General features: G+C 36.6%; 2 protein-coding genes across 6 annotated transcripts in view; both read right to left on the bottom strand.

Annotated features, from left to right (window-relative positions):
* Positions 1–2,253: 2,253 nt before the first annotated feature.
* Positions 2,254–21,580, bottom strand: part of LOC106717231 (disco-interacting protein 2) — a 58,343-nt gene continuing 39,016 nt past the window's right edge. For 4 of the 5 annotated variants that reach the window (XM_014510978.2, XM_014510979.2, XM_014510981.2 and 1 more), the window contains 15 exons: positions 18,995–19,123; positions 18,498–18,710; positions 18,101–18,222; positions 17,686–17,986; positions 17,065–17,376; positions 15,594–15,786; positions 13,988–14,200; positions 13,292–13,461; positions 10,558–10,761; positions 10,234–10,455; positions 9,941–10,149; positions 5,472–5,703; positions 4,825–4,949; positions 3,140–4,743; positions 2,254–2,936 (listed from right to left, as the gene is read on the bottom strand). In XM_014510978.2, the coding sequence (XP_014366464.1) occupies positions 2,684–2,936; positions 3,140–4,743; positions 4,825–4,949; positions 5,472–5,703; positions 9,941–10,149; positions 10,234–10,455; positions 10,558–10,761; positions 13,292–13,461; positions 13,988–14,200; positions 15,594–15,786; positions 17,065–17,376; positions 17,686–17,986; positions 18,101–18,222; positions 18,498–18,710; positions 18,995–19,123 (4,502 nt within the window). In that variant the 3' untranslated portion in view covers positions 2,254–2,683. The remainder of the gene's footprint in view (positions 2,937–3,139; positions 4,744–4,824; positions 4,950–5,471; positions 5,704–9,940; positions 10,150–10,233; positions 10,456–10,557; positions 10,762–13,291; positions 13,462–13,987; positions 14,201–15,593; positions 15,787–17,064; positions 17,377–17,685; positions 17,987–18,100; positions 18,223–18,497; positions 18,711–18,994; positions 19,124–21,580) is intronic. The other variant, XM_014510980.2, reaches the window with a different exon arrangement.
* Positions 6,338–9,743, bottom strand: LOC123723482 (putative uncharacterized protein DDB_G0282133). The gene is made up of 2 exons (XM_045686239.1): positions 9,686–9,743; positions 6,338–9,617 (listed from the first exon to the last, which is right to left on the bottom strand). Exon 2 carries the CDS (start codon positions 9,610–9,612, stop codon positions 6,682–6,684), a length of 2,931 nt encoding a protein of 976 aa, XP_045542195.1. The 5' UTR covers positions 9,613–9,617; positions 9,686–9,743; the 3' UTR covers positions 6,338–6,681.

Here is a 21,580-nt window from a genome sequence, read left to right as displayed (position 1 = left end):
ATGATTTAAAAAAATCTTATTTTTACACTACTCGCGCAGAAGGTTTGCCTGTACTAAACTACCACCGATTGTGTCCTGTGCTCTGAGTACAATTACATAGAAATAGTGCTCCTCTGTTCAGTAAACGTCGGTTAACGCAGCCGATGCTCAAATTTGTTCCTTTCGCTACAAATGAATTCATTTTTGGTTTGTTAAGTTTTACGTGTGTTACTACTTTTCTCTTTAGTCTTCTTTTTAATACCTATGGGAAGAACCTGGTGGGCAATTTTGACCGAGAATATTTTTTGTTTTATGTAAACTATATACAATAGTAAATTTATTGCAACAACTATTTATGCTGTACTTTTTTGTCAACCCTAATACTGATCTACGATACGTGACGTAATTTGGCTATCGGCAAAAGCGCACGAGTATTAAATATTGCATAAACGTTCAAATAAAACGAAGACTTGATTCAAATGCACATTTATTTATATCCAGAAAAAAAATCACAATAGTAAAAGCAGTTAAAAATTGTAATAAAAATGGATCCTGAGTAAGAACATACAAAATTCAAAACTGATTTTCAAAATATTTTTCTACATAAATTAATGCTCAAAAGGTTTACTAAAGTTTTTTTGTGTATTTAAAAAATATAGTAAATGCCATAAATATCAAACAGAAGGATAAAGGTTAATAAAGATGCATTGTAATCTAAAGAGGCATTTTATCTTTATTATATACACTTGTAAGAATCCTACCAGTACATTATGCAATACAAGTTATACTTAAAAAAAGGATTAAAATAAATTATGTTCATTATATTTATATCAATTGATCTTTCTGACAATTGTAATCTTTTAGGATGACTATATTTTGAATATAAAGAAAATTGTGTTCTTATATCAACCAAAGTTAAGAAATTGATGACTTCATATATATAAATAAATAAAACATTATACTTTCACCGCACTTATCATCACTTTTGTTGGAACACCATAAACAGAAATATTTTAATCAAGTTAATAGTAAAATTAAATAACAAAATATATGTACAAATTAGCAATAAATAATTACAAAATATAATATAATAAAAAATTAAAATAAGCTCTCTTTTTCCTCTATCCAGGTAGACAGAGAAAGTCATCGCTATTCAATTTTCTAATGATACTTTAGGGCCCAAAATATGGCAGTGAATCTATCCATGATCTGGGAAATTGAAATTTTTTAATTTTGTTCTTCAAGTTATCCTTATATTTTATAAAATAAAAAGTAAATGTTGATGGAACTCAAAAATAAAATTAAATATGCAACAAATATTCTAACATGTAAGCTTATAGGCTACACAGATTTACCTAGATTGTAGGGGCTTACCTAGGATTGCTAGAATGAATCATCACCTTGACATTTTAAAATTTCAAACATATGCATACATTGTTAATGATTTTATAGTGAACACTTGCAAAATAAATGTTGAAGCCAGAGGTAGTGGAGATGTTACATTGTTGAAATATAGAGAAAATAAGAGAAAGATACAGATAAAATTAATTAATATGTTATGCTTTGTGTCGTTATAATTTGAAGACAAAGTGTATAGTTATGTGCGCAAATTAATAAGTTTTATCTCCTATTTGTCTAAACATTTAAATGGAGTCAGGGGACTAACATATTAAATGCAATACGTCAATATATCTAAATTATGACTACCTCTAAGTTTCAATATTGTGTATTGTTACATATACGATGTATAATTATCAGTGATCACTTGATGTGACACAATTACTATAATTAAATTATACAACGAAACTGCTCAAACTTCTACTCAAACATTAAATGCTTCCTCAACATCTTTATTAACTAAGTATTGAATATATCAACTATAAGAAATTGTTTCGTAACCCGAATTTTGATGCATACATATTTTTTAATGTTCCATAAAAACATTGACAAACAGTTTACCTAAGTTTATCGACATGACCGATATTTTCTAAAAATCGATTTAAAATAGAAAAGTACTTAAATATAACATATAGAAAATTGATTATACATTAAACACAGTTTTTTTTTTAGAAAATCAATTCGACACTGATATTAAAATTGAATAGAACAATCTTTTAATACAATTTCCTTAGAAGAAATTTACTGCGTTAATAATATTAAGCCTGTATTAATTGAGCCGCCTCAGATGGGAAAAGCGTGAATAACATTGTATCCAACGCAATATCACATCTTACCTGTTATACAAGAACGTTAACTTGAACCATAAATGTTAACGTTAACTTTAGGCTCGCACGTAAATCGTAAATAGAAGTTGGCTAATGATATTTGCAGTTAGAAGTAGAAGACACCATCGAATGTTAGTATAGAGCTTTGTAATTATCGACAACTCGGTATACTTTACTCATTGACACCGATCTATAAAAATCACGTCGAAATTGATTTATTGAATGGTATAATAACGTTAAAACGAGAATGTTACATTGTTATATGTTAACGTGTTATCATTTTAAATAGTAAAAAGTCAATAAGTTTGTTCCACTTTGTCAGAGTCGGATTATTTATATTTAAGAATCATAATTGATTTCAAAAATTGCGTGACCACATTTTTCTAAATATAATATGATCCACTAATACATGAGAACATTTCGGAGAGACTGCGGCGCGAAAGAATATTATCACTTGGGGTGAAGATTTTTCTGGCTAGTTACATGTTGTAAGCGATGTATATGGCATCTATCTGGTCCGATAGGAAGCCGTCGCGTAGGTGCATGCGTTGCTTCTCACCGCGCGAGTTGATTGGCACCACGCCGGGGTCCACAACCACTACAACGCCGACGATCAAGTGGTGTTCCTCCAGCACCGTGTTGGTGACCAGCGGCACCAGGTTCAGGGCCTCGCTGTCGTTGCCGTCCAGCTCCACAACTACCACCAGCAGGTTTGTCCAAGTGAATACGGCGCTGTAAACAACACGATTGTTACACTTTAGCAGCAGTGGTCTATGGACTATATTGATAGAACAAAGATGTAAGTTCAACTAATTACTCGGTCTTATATAAAGGCGAGAAATGTAATTAAATCTTCTCTAACAAGTAGTTTTTGTCTAAAACCAGGTAAACTGGAGAACAAATATAGACATAAAATAACTTTTAATCATACGCACCATTCAGCAATTTTCTTGTGGCACCTCATTACAGAGTTTTCAATGTCAATGGGATGATATCGCATGCCGCGAAGCATGATGGTTTCATCGAGCGCGCCGACTACGAACACCGCGTCGTGGGTGTCATGCGTGTCCGCCCCCATGCCGACACTGCCGCACGCCGAGGCCAGCGAGTCGGTATCGCTGTCGCGAGCCATCATCGATTCCTCGCAACTTGTTCCGGTCGCACTTATCTCTGTTCGCCTCAAGAAACCCAAATAACCTGTTCGAGCGTACACTTCCCCTGTATTTCCCGTCACCAGTTGAGCGCTAAAATGATCAGCGTAGTCGCTTTCGTCACCGTATATTGTGAAGTAGCCGCTTGCGTTATGTGGCGATTGCACCCATATCTCGCCCAAATGAGAGTCGCCGCACTGGCCCTTTGTTTCTGGGTTGGCAGTTATTACTTTCACGCCCGGTAAAAGTTTTCCGGATTCCATCAGGCATAAGGAATGTGGACTGCCTCGTTCGACTAAGGAGACGCGATCGTTGCGCAGAGCACGCAAATCTACATACACCGTAGAAGGTTCTGGACTAGAGGCACCTTGCAGACAAATAGCGATATTCACTCGGCAACCGAAGGATGTAGATACAGCTCTTGGACTCAAACCCAAAGCTGAGAACAACTTTGAAAATGAGTTGGTTAAATTAATCCGGGGCCTCTCCTCAGCAACAACCACGCAAGTTCTCACGCATGCCAAATTGATACCCTTCGATTTTAACTGATTTACTGAGCTTCCCAAACCTTTTGTGCACAATTCCATGACACCGTATGAGCAGAAAGTGTCGCGCACTTTATATTGGGAAACGGCACTGAGCCAGAGTGCCGGATTGATTTCGACTTCGGATGGCGGTATCAGAATGGAGTGGTGACCGGAATATATGCTGCTCAAGCACCAAAGAGCAAATCCAAGGCCGCAGTAAGGATCGAGGCAGAGGGCGATGTGACGCGAAGGATACAACTCGCAGGCTATCTTCATAGACCGGCAGAGCGAAGTGACTGCAGCATGTGACATTTTGATGCCAGCCAACATGCCTGTAGTTGATACACTAAAGTCTAGATAAGCTAGCATTTCAGCTGTGGGCGCCCGGTAGAGAATTGGCAGTTTCTTTTTAGGCATATCATCGGTATCCAGTGTTATCGGCCAAGCTTTACTGTCGAGGACATTGCTCGCTTCCTTGGAACGCAGCAACTTTATCACAGATTGGTTGGAAAGGATCAATGTTGCTTTGCTGACGTCAACTATCATGCGGACAGTGGGTAGGGTAGTGTGCAGATTCTGTGGATGCGGCGGGCGAATGGTCACCGGTACTGCTCCTACATACAAACATCCGTAGAACGCACTGATGAGATCTAATCCCGGAGGGAATATCAACGCGACGTGATCTCCTGTATTTACTCTACCCTTTTCGAGTAGAAGATTTCCAATTCGCTCTGCCTTTTTGTGCAGTTCAGCGCAGGTGAGAACTTTAGAAACGGCGCCTTTTGAGTTGAGCAGTGTAAATATGACGTGGTCAGATGTACTCTGAGCGCGCCATCGCAAGATTTGAGAAATGAATTGATACTGAAAAGAAAAATAAAATGATAATTCTTTTTATTCAAGTGGTAAAATATATTTTTAATGTTAAACAATATCGACTCGCACCTTCCTAGCGGCGTCAGAGTCATCGGTGTAACCCATGTCTCGGCCCTGAGCTGAAGCCAAGCGGTTACCTTGTACGAGGTTCCCCACTATCACTGACGCCGGACCCACATCTGCGGATATTCCAACTAGTCACAATTTACTTCAAAGCGACTAATGAAATCAAAATAACAAACAAAAAGAAAGTCTGCAAAAATTTATAAAACAAAACATGTTCTCTTAGGTTTAAAAAAATGATAATACTTTGCTATCAGTACAGAATACATGAAACAATAAAGTGTGAAATCTTTAATCAAGGCTCGACCATCGCTATCCGCATCTCGTAGAGTTGTTTAGGTTTTAAATAAAAAGGAAGTCCATCGCCACAGGTCAGTGAGTAATGGCGACTGCTAATGTGAATAATCAGAATAGAATTTTTTTTAACCCAATTGTGAAAACATTGATATAAATCGAAATGAGAACCTTATCGCCCGCTGGCTACCACTGCTAAGAAATAATGACTTATATCTTTAAATGATAAACTAAGATGTATGTGCATTCTGCTTGAAATGACTGAGATATTAAAAATGTTTTTGTACGTGTATTATGACAGTGGAAACTGCGAGTAACAAGCGCAAGCGTATATTTGTTAAAATTAAACAATGTAGTACCTGAGTGTATTTCTCTGGGTTTGGGTAAATTTGTTACACATGTGTGGGGACACATTAGAACATTGGCTGGATGTAGTGTCCCTTCTAAGAAACGCCGTTTGCATTCGCTGAGGTGTATCCCACCGAGAGGTGTCTTCGGGAGGTAATTGGGTTGTACCAACGCAAGGCAGTAGATTCCCACTTGGTGGATCGAATCAACTGCTTGGAGTACGCGCGACATCCACTGGAAGGACTAAGAGAATAACCTTTTTCAATACCTAACCCTATCATGGACTTATGAGGCCGTCGACGTTGAAAAGTGAATTACACTTGAAACACATTATTGTAAATTTTCATCATAGTGTTATTCACTTTCCAATTTGACCTTTTTGTTGTTAAAAGATAACTGTCTATATTTTTATATATACACAGATATCGAACAAAGTTACATGACGACGAATTTTCAAGCTTCCTAGAATCAAGGCGTTAGTTAAAATAGGGGTGTGATACTTACCCTTAGTAAAAAAGTAATATTTCTTAGATTATAATAATTTATTTGACACATTCATAATACATCAATGATTTAATAAATTTGAGATCCAACAACTACTTCCTACTGACTAATAACTACCTTATTATATTTGATAAAATTCTACTGAACTATATTTTATAAGAAATATTTAATGTAGAATATATAATATAACATTTATGAGATTTGTCACATATTTCCATCAGAGATCAAATCAAATAGAAAATACATTTATAATTTAATAACATTGAGATCATAAAATTACTTCTTTAAATTAAATATAGTTATGTATAGTTAAACTTAAAGCTATTTTACAATAATTTCAATGATAATGTATGTTTAATAACGTTATGTTACTATGTATGTGAGTGTTTGTGAATTGAGTCACCGATCATGTTTTAATAAAATCCAATTTTAATAATTGTCTCGTTTTTAGCTATTCTCGTAATTACGTAAGACATATACTATTGGGTTGCCGCGATTTTAGATAGATCTGTCGGGCTATTATGAGCCACGTATGCAACACGTTGAACTATACTACAATAATCTTAAGCTTCATTCTACTTTCTACTTCTACAAACTTTTCTAAGAACGATATCTACGATATTTAAATGGGAAATGTCACATAACTACTTTCAACGATGAAAAATTGAAGATTATATGCAAGTTCAGATCAAGCTAAGCGACGTTGATAGATTTAATTTAAAGGCCCATTGAACCCTCATTTTCATATTCTTCGTCACAGCTGTCAGAACTATGATTATTAAGAGCTATTTGTAAAATAGCTCTGTAGTAAAGTTCCCGTTCATCCCTTCTAGCATATCTACCTCTGCGGGCACGCGGAGGTTCGTAAGGGAGATCAGGAATATCATCCTCAAATGACGGATCGTTAATTATGTTTCGCAATATTTCGGGCATTTCATAAGGTTCGTCATCGTCTGTGCCGCTATCATCGTCGTTATAAAGACGCCAGCGACATTTTTCACAATCAGGGGAATATAACCCATCATGGTCCGGACAACGTTTTAATTTTTTTGTCTTACATTTAGCATTTTCGGAATTTTGTTTGTTATTTTCATTAGGAGGATTGTTGGATGAATGCGCAACCTCTTCTTCGTCTTTATTTGTATTGGAAACACTTGCAGAACCAGTGTCGTCGTCAAAAGTGTTTTTTTTATTATTATCAATGTTATCTGAAGTGTTTTGTGTATTGAATGTGTTATTTGTATTATTAGCAACATCTTCAGTGTTACATGGAGGAGAAACTGTATTATCGGACTTGCTTGTGCTTGCAACTGTAGTATCTATGTTGTCTACAAGGCCTACAATACAATTGCAGTTAGAACAAAATACATGTTCAGTGTTAACTGCAGTTTCTTTAGTGACAGTAGTGTTCATTGTATTGATGGCGGTGTTTATTATCTTAACCCCAGAGGTATTAACACCGATGTCAGTAATGTTTTTTGTGTTGACGGCGGTGTTTGTCATCTTATCCTCAGAGGTATTAGCTCCGATGTCAGTAGTGTTCATGGTGTTGATGGTTGTGTTTGTCATCTTATCCTCGGAGGTTTTAACTCCGGTGTCAGAAGTGTACATCTCGTTAATGGTTGTGTTTGTCATCTTATCCTCGGAGGTTTTAACTCCGGTGTCAGAAGTGTACATCTCGGTAATGGTTGTGTTTGTCATCTTATCCTCGGAGGTTTTAACTCCGGTGTCAGAAGTGTACATCTCGTTAATGGTTGTGTTTGTCATCTTATCCTCGGAGGTTTTAACTCCGGTGTCAGAAGTGTACATCTCGTTAATGGTTGTGTTTGTCATCTTATCCTCGGAGGTTTTAACTCCGGTGTCAGAAGTGTACATCTCGGTAATGGTTGTGTTTGTCATCTTATCCTCGGAGGTTTTAACTCCGGTGTCAGAAGTGTACATCTCGTTAATGGTTGTGTTTGTCATCTTATCCTCGGAGGTTTTAACTCCGGTGTCAGAAGTGTACATCTCGTTAATGGTTGTGTTTGTCATCTTATCCTCGGAGGTTTTAACTCCGGTGTCAGAAGTGTACATCTCGTTAATGGTTGTGTTTGTCATCTTATCCTCGGAGGTTTTAACTCCGGTGTCAGAAGTGTACATCTCGTTAATGGTTGTGTTTGTCATCTTATCCTCGGAGGTTTTAACTCCGGTGTCAGAAGTGTACATCTCGTTAATGGTTGTGTTTGTCATCTTATCCTCGGAGGTTTTAACTCCGGTGTCAGAAGTGTACATCTCGTTAATGGTTGTGTTTGTCATCTTATCCTCGGAGGTTTTAACTCCGGTGTCAGAAGTGTACATCTCGTTAATGGTTGTGTTTGTCATCTTATCCTCGGAGGTTTTAACTCCGGTGTCAGAAGTGTACATCTCGTTAATGGTTGTGTTTGTCATCTTATCCTCGGAGGTTTTAACTCCGGTGTCAGAAGTGTACATCTCGTTAATGGTTGTGTTTGTCATCTTATCCTCGGAGGTTTTAACTCCGGTGTCAGAAGTGTACATCTCGGTAATGGTTGTGTTTGTCATCTTATCCTCGGAGGTTTTAACTCCGGTGTCAGAAGTGTACATCTCGTTAATGGTTGTGTTTGTCATCTTATCCTCGGAGGTTTTAACTCCGGTGTCAGAAGTGTACATCTCGTTAATGGTTGTGTTTGTCATCTTATCCTCGGAGGTTTTAACTCCGGTGTCAGAAGTGTACATCTCGGTAATGGTTGTGTTTGTCATCTTATCCTCGGAGGTTTTAACTCCGGTGTCAGAAGTGTACATCTCGTTAATGGTTGTGTTTGTCATCTTATCCTCGGAGGTTTTAACTCCGGTGTCAGAAGTGTACATCGCGTTGATGGTTGTGTTTGTCATCTTATCCTCGGAGGTTTTAACTCCGGTGTCAGAAGTGTACATCTCGTTAATGGTTGTGTTTGTCATCTTATCCTCGGAGGTTTTAACTCCGGTGTCAGAAGTGTACATCTCGTTAATGGTTGTGTTTGTCATCTTATCCTCGGAGGTTTTAACTCCGGTGTCAGAAGTGTACATCTCGTTAATGGTTGTGTTTGTCATTTTATCCTCGGAGGTTTTAACTCCGGTGTCAGAAGTGTACATCTCGTTAATGGTTGTGTTTGTCATCTTATCCTCGGAGGTTTTAACTCCGGTGTCAGAAGTGTTCATCGCGTTGATGGTTGTGTTTGTCATCTTATTCTCAGTGGTTTTTACTCCGGTGTCAGAAGTGTTCATCGTATTGATAGCGGTGTTTGTCATGTTATCCTCGGAGGTATTAACTCCGGTGTCAGAAGTGTTCATCGTGTTGATGGCGGTGTTTGTCATGTTATCCTCGGAGGTATTAACTCCGGTGTCAGAAGTGTTCATCGTGTTGATGGCGGTGTTTGTCATGTTATCCTCGGAGGTATTAACTCCGGTGTCAGAAGTGTTCATCGTGTTGATGGCGGTGTTTGTCATGTTATCCTCGGAGGTATTAACTCCGGTGTCAGAAGTGTTCATCGTGTTGATGGTGGTGTTTGTCGCTTTATCTTCAGTGGTAAAGTTGGTGTTGACGGCACGTTCGATGGTAGTTGTGCTCTCGGTGTTAGTCTCGGCGTTAGCGGTGCAAACTGCGACCTCCATAGTACCTGAAAAGAAAAATAGGTTAATATCTGCTGTAAATTTCAGAAATACAATGCGATTAGCAAATATTTACCTTTGTGATGTAAATCCTATTTTCAAACCCCAGATTTCGTTTTCTTTACACGAAAAATGCTATTTGCACGCAATCGAGCTGTACCTGTTGCTAAATAAGTATTAGTAATATTAAGTGAAGCTACGTCGCCTTAAAATTATTAAACGTAAGCAAGAAAATTCATCGTCAAATAAACAAATTACAAAATAATATTTGCAAAAGAAATAGAAAAGAACTAAAGAGGTGCTAAAGCAAGGGCAATATGTTTAATCTCACCTCTTCTTCACCGCAATCGGGTCTTTGCTCGGCAATTATGCAAATACGTTCATCGCGAAGTACCCTCACGGAAAACACAGCGATACGTCCTCTGTATATAAATTTCATAGGTTCAACTGCGAGCACTGTCGCTATGATATCGTCCATATTATGTTTGCGACCAGTCACCGTCATTAGCCCATCACGAGAGCCGCATACAAACACTAAGCCTTAAATAGAAAGTAAGAAATTAAATTTCGAACCCTAATTAGTGAAAGATGTAAGCGACACATGCATTTATACCATTAACTTACCACCGGGACCTAAGAAACCAAGAAGTCCACTGCGGACGTAATGTTCCTCTCCAATTGGTTCCCCGTCGGCATCTAACGGCCGTACTCGGAAGACAGTGTTAGTGAGCCCTGGCAGGCCCCAATACCCGGAACCCGTCGCCCCGCAAAGAACGCAAATCTCCCCAACTTCGTCTGTTTTGCACAGATATGTAGGTCCTTCTATTTTTACCACTACTATTACACCTAAGACAAAAAATGCACTGTTTAATTTTTTACTGCTAAAATTATTGTTAATTAATCTGTATGTTTGGTGCAGATTTTTGATATGACTGATTTCTGACTTACAGGAGGGCATAACCTGCCCACAGTCCTGCAGTGTGAGCGAAGTGAGAGAGTTCTCAGCGTCGACTCGGACAACACCGTAGGAAAGACCGGACATGGAGAGCACGCCGCGGCCCGCAGAGCTGCCGCCGCGGCCCGCGCGCCGCACGCATACCGTCAAGGACTCGCTGCTGCATGCGCACGGGCAAATTGCGTCTCCGCGCACGCCTACGCAGAATTATACATTTACTGTGGACTCATATCATTCTCATTATCTTTGAGAACAGAGATAACAATATAAGTGTCACCGCAGTGAATTTTCACGGTTATGTTATAACTGCACTTGTAGATAACCTTGTTGTATTCGAAACATAATTGTCGTTTTGTTTATGTAGCCTTTTCCCGGTGTTGTTTAGAGAAATCTGCCTTGCCAATTAAAAGCGTTACTGAGCCGGTCCCTGTCTTCATAAGCCATTTATCGCATTATACTGAAACTTTAAAATAAATAATGGAATAACTACTCTGGAATAAACCACTCTGATGTAGTTTATGATTGAGTGTGGTTATATTTATTATGCTAATGTGGAATCAGCCGATTTTCTCTTCTCAAAAATACAACGTCTTAATATATTACCGAAACTCTGAACCCACGACTTGTTTCAATTTCTTTTACATAGGCTTCGTTCCAAGTTTTCATAAACTAAAGTTTGTTTCTTGTTTCACCTCTACGAAACCTTTCCAATTAATTATGAAATAATTATTACGTCTATTATTTGTTTTAACCGAGCGATGTTATCGAGTTGGTATCGCTATAAATGTACATAAATCATTTGGTTATTTTCTTTCATAACAATATCGTAGGCATTAAGTAAAATAATGACCTATATCCTGAGAGTTTATAATAATATTAAAAATCTTACATTTCGTTGATACAATTTTTGATACGTACCTCTCCCTGTGTGTCGAATATACGCTTACAGAAAATGAACTGAGAATTAAAACTGATATCGACTTCAAGAAATATAAAAGTTAAGATAGCAAACGTGATAAGCACTCGAGAGGGCCTAGCTCGGACTGAAGTCTAGATTCCCGGGCGGAGATGCGCGCGGCGCAGCGCCCCCGGGCGACCTTGTTGCATGCTTGCATAAAACATATAGCTATTAAATCAATAAATCTGACATTGCGTACTAAGGACCGTTAATTTATTGCGACATCATATATTTCGACGCTCCCTCCTCCCGCTACATCTACCTCGTCGTCGGCCATTTTAGACACAAACGCGTACTTTAAAATGGCTTGTTTGATATTCCATTTTCTAATGTAAATTTCTAAATTGTATTCAAAAATTTGTATTTTTACAACACTATTATATTTTTACTCTGCCCCACTACGGGGACATAGGTTATTTAGTAGTAGTATTAGTATTATATTTTTTCAAGTTTAAAATATGCATATCTAAAAATATTTTTTCGGTTTTTACATTTTTTTTGTCAAAAAGGATATGATATCAAAAGATTAATAATAACTATTTTTCTACATAATTAAGACGACGATAGTTACAAAGACCATTGAAAGATGGCTGTCGATTCAAAGCGAACGTCGGTCTAAAGAAATTGTTCTTGATTAACGATATGATATTTTTATGTTTACCTTATTTATTTATATCTTCTATATATATAAAAGAAAGTTGTGTTAGTTACACTATTTATAACTCAAGAACGGCTGAATCGATTTGACTGAAAATTGGTGGGCAGGTAGCTTAGAACCAGGAAACGGACATAGGATTCATTTTTACCCCGTTTTCTATTTTTTTTTATTCCGCGCGGACGGAGTCGCGGGAAAAGCTAGTTAATTATAAATATATATGCACAAAAATGACTTTAAGCGTTTTACGTATTCAGACACACATTTTCGTAGACATTAAAATGTACAGATGTGACAGCACAAACAACGTAGACATAAACACAATAGGGAAGGAATAAATAACGGAACCCACACATGTTTTATTGCAATGTAGCGTACATTTTATTCAGGATCCATGGTTCTTGCCACAATTCAAGTGTTCATCCAATGTTAAAATGGTTGTTAGAAGTTTGTGGAAATTTGTAATATTTGATAATTTGAAACAAAATATTCACAAGTAATTCACGAGGAACAAGTAGCGAGCACTGCTAGTAGTACTAAATAATTAGATTTTGTCCACAACATTGAGCCTAACACAAATATTTGTTACAATCGCCTGTTTTACATTTCATTCTCAGGGAACAGAGCAATCGTTTGCCCCCTTCTCTTATAAAAAAAGAGTGACTTGTAAATGTTTAAGGTTTCTTCTATAATTATATTATTTTTTGTTATTCATATCAAGGACAAGGACATTAAAATATTATAAAACAATTACTAAACCTATGATTTCTATTTATTCTAATATTGTTCTGTACACCTGTTGCTGACAAAATTATATATTTTTTGAATTCTTATTTTCATACTTTTGCGAATGTCTGATAATATTAGCTATTGCATGTACCTTGATGTATAAAAAACAATACTAATATTATAAATGCGAATGTTTAGCTGGATAGATGTTTGTTAGTAGGTATCTTCAGAACGGCTCAACAGATCTTGATGAAATTTGGCACAGATGTAAAACATAGTCTGAAAGAATGCATTGGCTACTTATTACGTTGTTTTTTTTAATGTCGCGCGGACGGAGTCGCGGCTGACAGTTAATTAGGTAGGAAAAATATAAGAAGGGACGTACCTTTGCTCTGAAACACTGACAGGAACTGATCACATGACGAAAGCGACCATGGGTTCGCGCCATCGGCAACCAGTAACATACGAAGTGAACTCAAGGATATTTCCTTGTGATCTCTCGTCGCCAGAAGTCCCCAGTGCAGGTCTCGAGACTTAACGATTGCCACCGAAGCCCTGGATCATAGGATCAACAAAAATATATAAATATTAAAAATATTATATTATAAAAAATAAAAATTTGCACAGCTTTTACGCGACATCAAAATATATTGTAAAATGTTTAACAATAAAAGTATATAAAGTTATCGATAACATGTAATAAGATTATAAAATAACATGAAAATAAAAATGCGCTTCATTATTTAGAAATATAAAACTATACACTAGTAAAATGATAAATAAAATGTTATAATGATATAATTTGTCATTCAGCGGTAGGCGTTGCCCTTATGGTAAAAATAGCCATTTCGATATCGATTTGGACTTGCTCTGGCAATATTTTATCAGTATGAATGATATTATTTTTAAAATACGCCTGTTTCCATTCGCAATGAACACAAAGAAATTGCAACGTGCAAGAATATATTTATAAACGCAATCGCTTCAAATGGTAATATTGGTTTGAAAAATAAAAAACAGCGCATAAATTAAGATTCGCTTATGCATTTAAAAAAGTATAATATAATAGTTATATTCTCACCTGTATTTAGTGATCATGTGCATCCATGAGGCGGGGCTTACTTTCATCAAGGCGTAAGGAATGAATATCACATGCATGCCATTAAGAACACTCGCTAGCACGGCGTGCCACAGGCCAGTTTCACGCTTGAAATCCAGCACGCACACCATGTGCTCGCCCTCAGTGTAGTTACAGGCCACTGAAAGCATCCGGCTGTGGGAGAGCATCGACGCTCTGCAAACAAACCATTTTTATCACAATCAGATTCATATTACCATAAAGTACAAAACTTACACCATGTTCTATTCGTACCGTCGTCGTTGTCACCATAACGATGCTTATTTTTATTGTATAAGGATCATAATATTGAGCTATGCCACAACTCATTTTGTATTGAATAACCAAAACTACTGCGATATACATTTTAGTACCGTTTCGCTAGCTGGATGGAAGATAACTGGGCGAAGATGACGAACTTTATTGATTTTTAATAAACAATGCGAGAAAACGGCATCTGCAAGCAATTTACGAAAATGTTTGGCAACAAGGAGAGCCTAGGTTGAGGCATCTGGATTACCGTTCAATTCGGAATACTCCGCTAGATGTCCCTATGCAATTCGCTGCATCAGCGCCGCTCCGTGCATGGCGCTGTCGGTTACGAGAGATGGCGTTAACAGCTTTTGTACTTAGTACTGCACTCACTCTACGCGTCACAAGTCATTATGCAGGCTTGAGACATACTTGTTGGCTTTTTAAATTTTTTCTGTATGGCGGGTCAATGGCGTCACACACATACACCTTATTTTTAAAACAAAAACTGGTCAACACATTTGCCGCGGTATTTGTTTTTAATTTAGATTATTGATTTTAACTATTTTTTAATTACTAGACACAAACTCTGAGGCAATACTAAAATTAAGAATAAATTAGAAAAATACGAGTACAACAGCAACTTCAATATTATTAACAATTACGTAGGTATTACCGTTGTGCTGGGTTAGAAGAAAAATTCAGAAATATAGTATATTATTATTTAAAATAATTAAACCACTAAGTACGATGACAAAACTTTGCCAAAAAAGCATTAAATGTTAAGGCCACAATTCAATACCGGCCTCAGGGGATGGTACGTTGAAACAAATGTTACGGAACAACTAGCGGCATGAAAATTCAGCAAACAAAACCTTTCTTTAACCCCAATAAGAACGATGTGAACAATACTTATTATGCAGGTACTTTGACATCATAATATACAAATAGCTTTTTTCTTTTAAAAACACTTTGTGTTTTATCTTTTATAGTTTACTTTAACTAGACCTTTCGTCGTATTTAGGAATTTACAGAAATACTACTATTATTACAGAATAACAGTAAGTATGGCAGTATTTCAAAATTAGAAAAACGCAGAACTGGAATTGTTGGTCCTAAGGCGTACTCGTAATTTACTAACCACTGTGTTAAATATTTTGATACAATTTTAAAGAATAAGAAATTTAACACTAACAGGACATTCAAAATTTAATTAGTGTATTCCCATATCTATTAATCGACTAATTAAATACATTGCTCATAGAAATGACAGTCCAAAGTCCCGCTAGTGTAATAAGGGTTTTATAATAAAATTAACCTGGTGACAATGACGCCCATAGCGGAGCCATCCGCGGCGGAGGTGTGTTCGATGTGCGCGGGACTGTCTTCAGCAGGGCGCGGGGGTGGAATCCAGTCGCGTGGGGGGCGGGGCAGCTTCTCCGTCGATACCCAGTGTAGAGATGGCCATCCGCGGAAGGATACCACATCGCCCGACGATGTTTTCGGAAGACCTAGTTAAGTACAATTAATTATTAAAGGAAACATTTCTCCTCAGTATGTTTTACACGATTTTTAATTACACTCAGGCAAATAACTAAAGTCTAAGTTCTATCTTAGTATTCCTTTGTTTACTAATTTGTAGTTGTTACCAATTATGTGTCGTTGGATTCAACTACTTTTTAATATAGAGAGCGTATTTAAACTTTTATTGTGAATGTAACACAATATCACATAGTGTTGAATCGAAGTACACTTTCGCACTCTAAATAGTGGTGGCTACATGTAATTGAGAACATCCTGATCATTTCACCATTACTCAATGTGAAGAGCATTTGTGTTCATCGTTGCGTATAAAATCATTACTACGTTGCGGTGTGTTGGTCATGGCCGGCTACATTATAAATCTAACGAAATGTACCATATTCTACATATCAACGTACGTTTAATATTATATAGTGACATTCCATAACCAAATCCCTAGATCACCTAGGAAATCGATTAGCACGTTTTTGTTGTTTACGCTTTATAAAAATTCAATATTTTTACGTATATCCTCAATGGAAAATTAAAAGAACATCATTCGATGTCATCACATATTTTTAAAATTTTCAACAATTTTACCGAGTGAAAATTTAAAATTACGAATGAAAATTATGAACATTTCAAGTACAAAGTGAAATTAAAATAAGCTCTTTAAAAATAAGGGCTAAAAGATGAAAAAGGATTTCTTCTGTGGGCGCATGCTAGAGGCTATCGCAAGCGAACAGTGAATACATTTCTAATAAAAAGACTGCCATGAGACTGTAATTAGTACCTACTAGGAACAAATAAGACGCAAAGCCTTTGTAAAGTGTAACTGAAGTATGTTGTGTGTTTTAATTAAGAAATCAATACGAGGCGGAAGCAATTTAAACGCAAGGAATTGCCGATTGGTTTTCAATTACGTTTAGTTTCCTATTACAAGGTATGTATTTGCAAAGTGACTAGCAATGCTTTGCTCCAGTTTCCGAGATGCTGTAGCTTGCTGAAGTGTGACTAATTTATTAATTTATTTATTTAGTAAAAAAAAGCAATTAATGGCATTTACGCAAGCTATTGATGAATAAAGTTGACAAGGTTGATTAATTATACCACTGGGCTTCAATAGCCAGAGTCAGATAGTAGGAGGATAGTCACACTTTAGAATAAGAAACAGTCACAGGGATCTTCAAAAATAGTGAAACTAAAGTGGTATAGAATCTCTTTAGTGATTGACCTTGGCGGTCAAATGTGACAACTAGCTTACTAACCTTTCAGGCAAGCATCCGATGTAAGGGCGTATTGTATCCCGCAGGAGCCGAGCAGGAAGCCGACTTGTTGTAGGCCGGCGTCGCGACGTGTAAGCGGCACTTCAATGGGCACGGGCACCACGCCCGCTTGCAGGCAGCCATAAAAAGCACACATGAAGTTTATCGGGTCGTTGTTCGGATAAACTAATGCGACACGATCACCCAGCTTGATGGAATTATCTCCAGTCATGGGTCCACCACTCGTGCTCTTTGATGTGAAAGTCTTATTCAGCAAAGCGTAGGCAATCTTAAAGGAACGGCTGAGCAGTTTTCCTGTTTGGGAAGAATTTTTTTATATATAACTTCAAACTTTCGTGGTTTTTACTAATATAATGTTCGTAAGAAACGGGATTCTTACCACGATTAGGCTGTTTGAGCTCCCGATATTTCGGCACAGTTGCATGCGCCATGTTCACGGGTTGACTAACAGCCTAATCGTGGTAAGAATCCCGTTTCTTACGAACATTATATAAGAATTTTTTTCTTTTTTATAAAATAAAATAGATTATCTTACAGAGAAGAATCACGAAAAAAAGTATTTGTTAGTTATGAACCAAAGGAGTATTCACTCATTTTACGTACCGTATGTAAGGGAATTACTGAGTTTCCCATTTGGATCCAAAACGGTCGCAACGTTCGCTTTGAATGAGGCAGTTCCATATCTTTGCAGAGCAGCTTCCAGGTTCCTCGGGAGGCCAGCGGGCACCACAAGCTGTTCTCCCACTGCCGGCGTCATTGTTCCGCCCTCCGGTTTTGGTGCGTTCGGGTCTTTGGGGTTAGCGGCGATTTCTAATTCTATGTCATCATCTTCGTAGAATTCGGGTAGAGGACGACGTTTCGGACGCTTCAATGTATTTAGTAGCTGCTGAATTTTTGCTGACACCTGTGAAATATTATGTATTTTATTTAAATTTGTAATTTTTTTCCATGTTACTCAATTATAAAGTCTTAGGACCATTGTTAATTATTAATTTTAGAGTAATGAAATAAATTTTACCTTCCATCGGCCGGTTCCGGTGCCCGTATCCTCTGGCTGTGTATAACACTGCACTCGATCCGCGACGAGAGCTCCGCCCCTCCGAGCGCCGGAAGTGGTGTGCGTAACATCCGGTTGTACATCTGAATACGTTGCACATTTTGAACAAAAGAACAACTTTTTAGAACAAAATCCCGTCTTGATACCACTTGCTATTAGTGTTATCATCATTACTTATTTATTAGAATAAGTTATTATTCCACCAATGGTCATTCTATATATATTTTTTCACAAATTATTTGTATCTGCAGTCGGGGACGTCTACTAGGATGAGACTTGTATATCTCATGGTGACAGAACTATAATCGAACCTACGTATGTTGTGGTGAGGATAATTTAATTTTTTGACCATACTTACATGCTGGCAGATGAGCACTAATTTCGGACAAGTCGATCTCTGTCCGTTCTTTTGGAGCATGTTTCTTGTCGCGCAGGTGGTGTGGTTGCGGTAGGGGATGCGGCAGGGCGCGAGGGTGAGGTGCGGCGGGGCGGCGCGCAGGGGGCGAGCCCATCTCCGGTGGTGGAGGCAACTCATTGTCGCCCGCGCACGAGTCCTCGTCGGAACTAGATGCTATAAACAAAACTTGTATTGTGATGTCGAGGAGAACAATGATCTCACAAAATCGATCGCCGAATCATGGAAGTACCTAAGTGTGCAAAGATTGTATTATATCAATATTGCCAACTTCATCACTAATTCACAAACCGGAAAAAAATACATAACGTGGAGAAACCTACAAACGTAATTAATATTTTAATTCGTAGAAGAAAATTTACCTTCTTGTCAATCGGACAATGACACTTCAATATGACTTTATTACATGTTTCTTTTTACATTTCTATGTTTGCACTTACAGAGATCATGACGCTCTCGGTCTGGGCTCTTGGCCATCATCGAGGTCCTTTTGGAAGGCATTGGCAAAGAGGGTTTGGGCCGATTCTGCATCTCGGCAAGAGCTTGTTGTACCGCTTCCTGTCTTACTTCTGTAAGAGGAGATCGCATTTATTAGCATAAAAACAATCTTGGCCTGCAATCTAGATTTATACGTCAAAGATTTGCGTTATCTATTCGTACTAAAGCTCATGCTCAAAGGTTTACTATAGACAAATAGATAATTTCGATTTGAAGATTTAGAATCTAAATTAACAGTCATTAAATAAATAATACTAGATTCTTAACAAATCAGAGTTTTTTGTTTAAGTAAATAAAAAAATCTTTGTCGCATAAATCTAAGATAATCGCAGACTAAAATGTCGTCTACTACTGAAAAAAAAATGTTTTAGACAACAATGACTACAAATTAACAACTTACATTAAATTAATCAATTAAAATAAGCATAAAGTAAATGAATCTATATTAATTGGCATGCATTTAAAAAACCATTACAATAAAATTTGTAACAAAATTACAAGCAAACTATAATTTCAATGGTGCAGTAAAATAAAGCGCATTCTGTGATAAAAATTGAACACTGTTATTAAAAACCAATAGTGCCCTGTGATTAGCATCGTAGAATTCGTTCACAATTATTTCTTTTTTTTATTCCATCTAACAACATACCAATTCCAATTTGATGGTCTGCTAATCTTACTAATATTATAAATGCGAAAGTTTAGATGGGTGGATGTTTATTTGAAGGTATCTCTGGAACGGCTGAACGGATCTTGACGAAATTTGGCATAGATGTAGAACTTTGTAACTAATAAAGGTTTTTTTTTAATACGGCGCGGGCGTAGTCGCGGACGACAGCTTGTTTGAAATAATGTAAAAAAAAGTATAGGTAATCTAATTCAGCTTCCGACACTACGATGACCAATTTCTTACTAAAAGTTTGATTGTTTCTCACACATCTCTTTAATTTCATCGTAAATCGTTTAATCTTTGCAACTTCTATTAATGCAAATGGCTCTCCAAGGCACAATTTTTATCAATAAAATATATAAAAAAATGGAGTACTATTATACTTCAACGGTCTTAACTTGAAAATGTATCAATCCTTTTCGTATTACTAACACTAAATAAGGGAATACGAGAGTAAGGGTAATATTTTAAATCTCAAAAAGTGATGGATCCGTGCTATCTATTCTTCATAATGTCATTTATTGCTTGAACATTAAAAATGTTAACGGTAACGAACATCTTGATCACCGATTAAAAGAGGTTTTCTGTACGGACAGGAACTTCTTTAAATATATTTTTACTATAACGATTCAATTACTTATTTATTTGCGTAGTTAATGACGAAATAAGTTGGACCATTAACTATAAAGTACTTTGGTTGTCGATATCTGGTAAATAAATAAAATCAATCGCGTATTTATAATCTGCTAGCTGTCGCCCGCGATTCAATCCACGCGGCATTAAAAAAACGTAATAATTAGTCAATGTGTTCTTCCAGATGATGATGATGTTCTACATCTGTGCCAAATTTCATCAAAATCCATTCTGCCGTTTCATCGTCCGAAAGAGGGAGGATTCCTAAAGAGGAATCGACAAATTAATTAATTGTAAATGTGGAAAAAAATTGGTTGATATCTACAAAAAAGTATTTTCTTTGTTTTTTTTTTATTTCATCGAATTTTTGAATCTTGTCACCAAGTTAATATACCACATCATGACTACATAAATAAATTCACAGAATTGAACACAAAAAAACAGATCTCAATATTGAACTGGATCATATCAGTTCAGATATTATAATTTAAGCACCACGCGTTCACTTATCTTAAAAAAATGTTGCATTATTCAAAAATACATTTTGAATGCTGAATATATGAATCCCAATCATACATCTTACGGCTGATTTATTTTTGATGCCAACATTTATATTTATCTATTATATGAACTAAGTTTTGCAAAAAAATGACAAAAGTTTCAGTCCATTCTTTTAATAATAAAAATACCAAACGTCACAGTGCAAGCAAAAAGTTTAACAGTAGAAACAGTTTTATTGTATATTTTTAAAATTTTCAAAGGCACAAACCTTGTTTGGTCTTGCTGAGAATACACTATGAAAACTTCATCATAATCTTTCTAGTGGTTTAGGAACACATAGAGGACGAACAATAAATTTATTTGTACAGAAGATTAGTAGATAAAATATTTGCACATGAACAAATAAGCCACACACTTGAATATAGCACTCCAATTTATTGTTTATCAGAGAATTCTTTTGTTCCGGAGGAACTATAAAATTGGTATTTCTGAATGTCGTTTCACTGTGTTCAAGGAACAGGTTTTGCACGTGTATAATTCAATTTCTTTAGCTAATTGGTGACTGTAATAAAATGACGTTTATTCCTAAACGTTACTAAAGACCGGTTTTGTTCAATAGAACAAAATGATAGCTTTTATAAGGATGTGTGCTGTGGAGATATCCAATTTTATTATTCTTTTATTATAAAGGACATATAAGGCAAACTTTTAATATACTTTCCTT

Source organism: Papilio machaon, chromosome Z (genome assembly GCF_912999745.1).
Source record: "Papilio machaon chromosome Z, ilPapMach1.1, whole genome shotgun sequence".
In the NCBI taxonomy this organism is placed as follows: Eukaryota; Metazoa; Arthropoda; class Insecta; order Lepidoptera; family Papilionidae; genus Papilio; species Papilio machaon.
This window is presented reverse-complemented; position numbering and strand designations above follow the sequence as displayed.

Excerpts from the sequence above, each read along its gene's own strand:
- LOC123723482 (XM_045686239.1), bottom strand. The coding sequence starts at position 9,612 with ATGGAGGTCGCAGTTTGCACCGCTAACGCCGAGACTAACACCGAGAGC.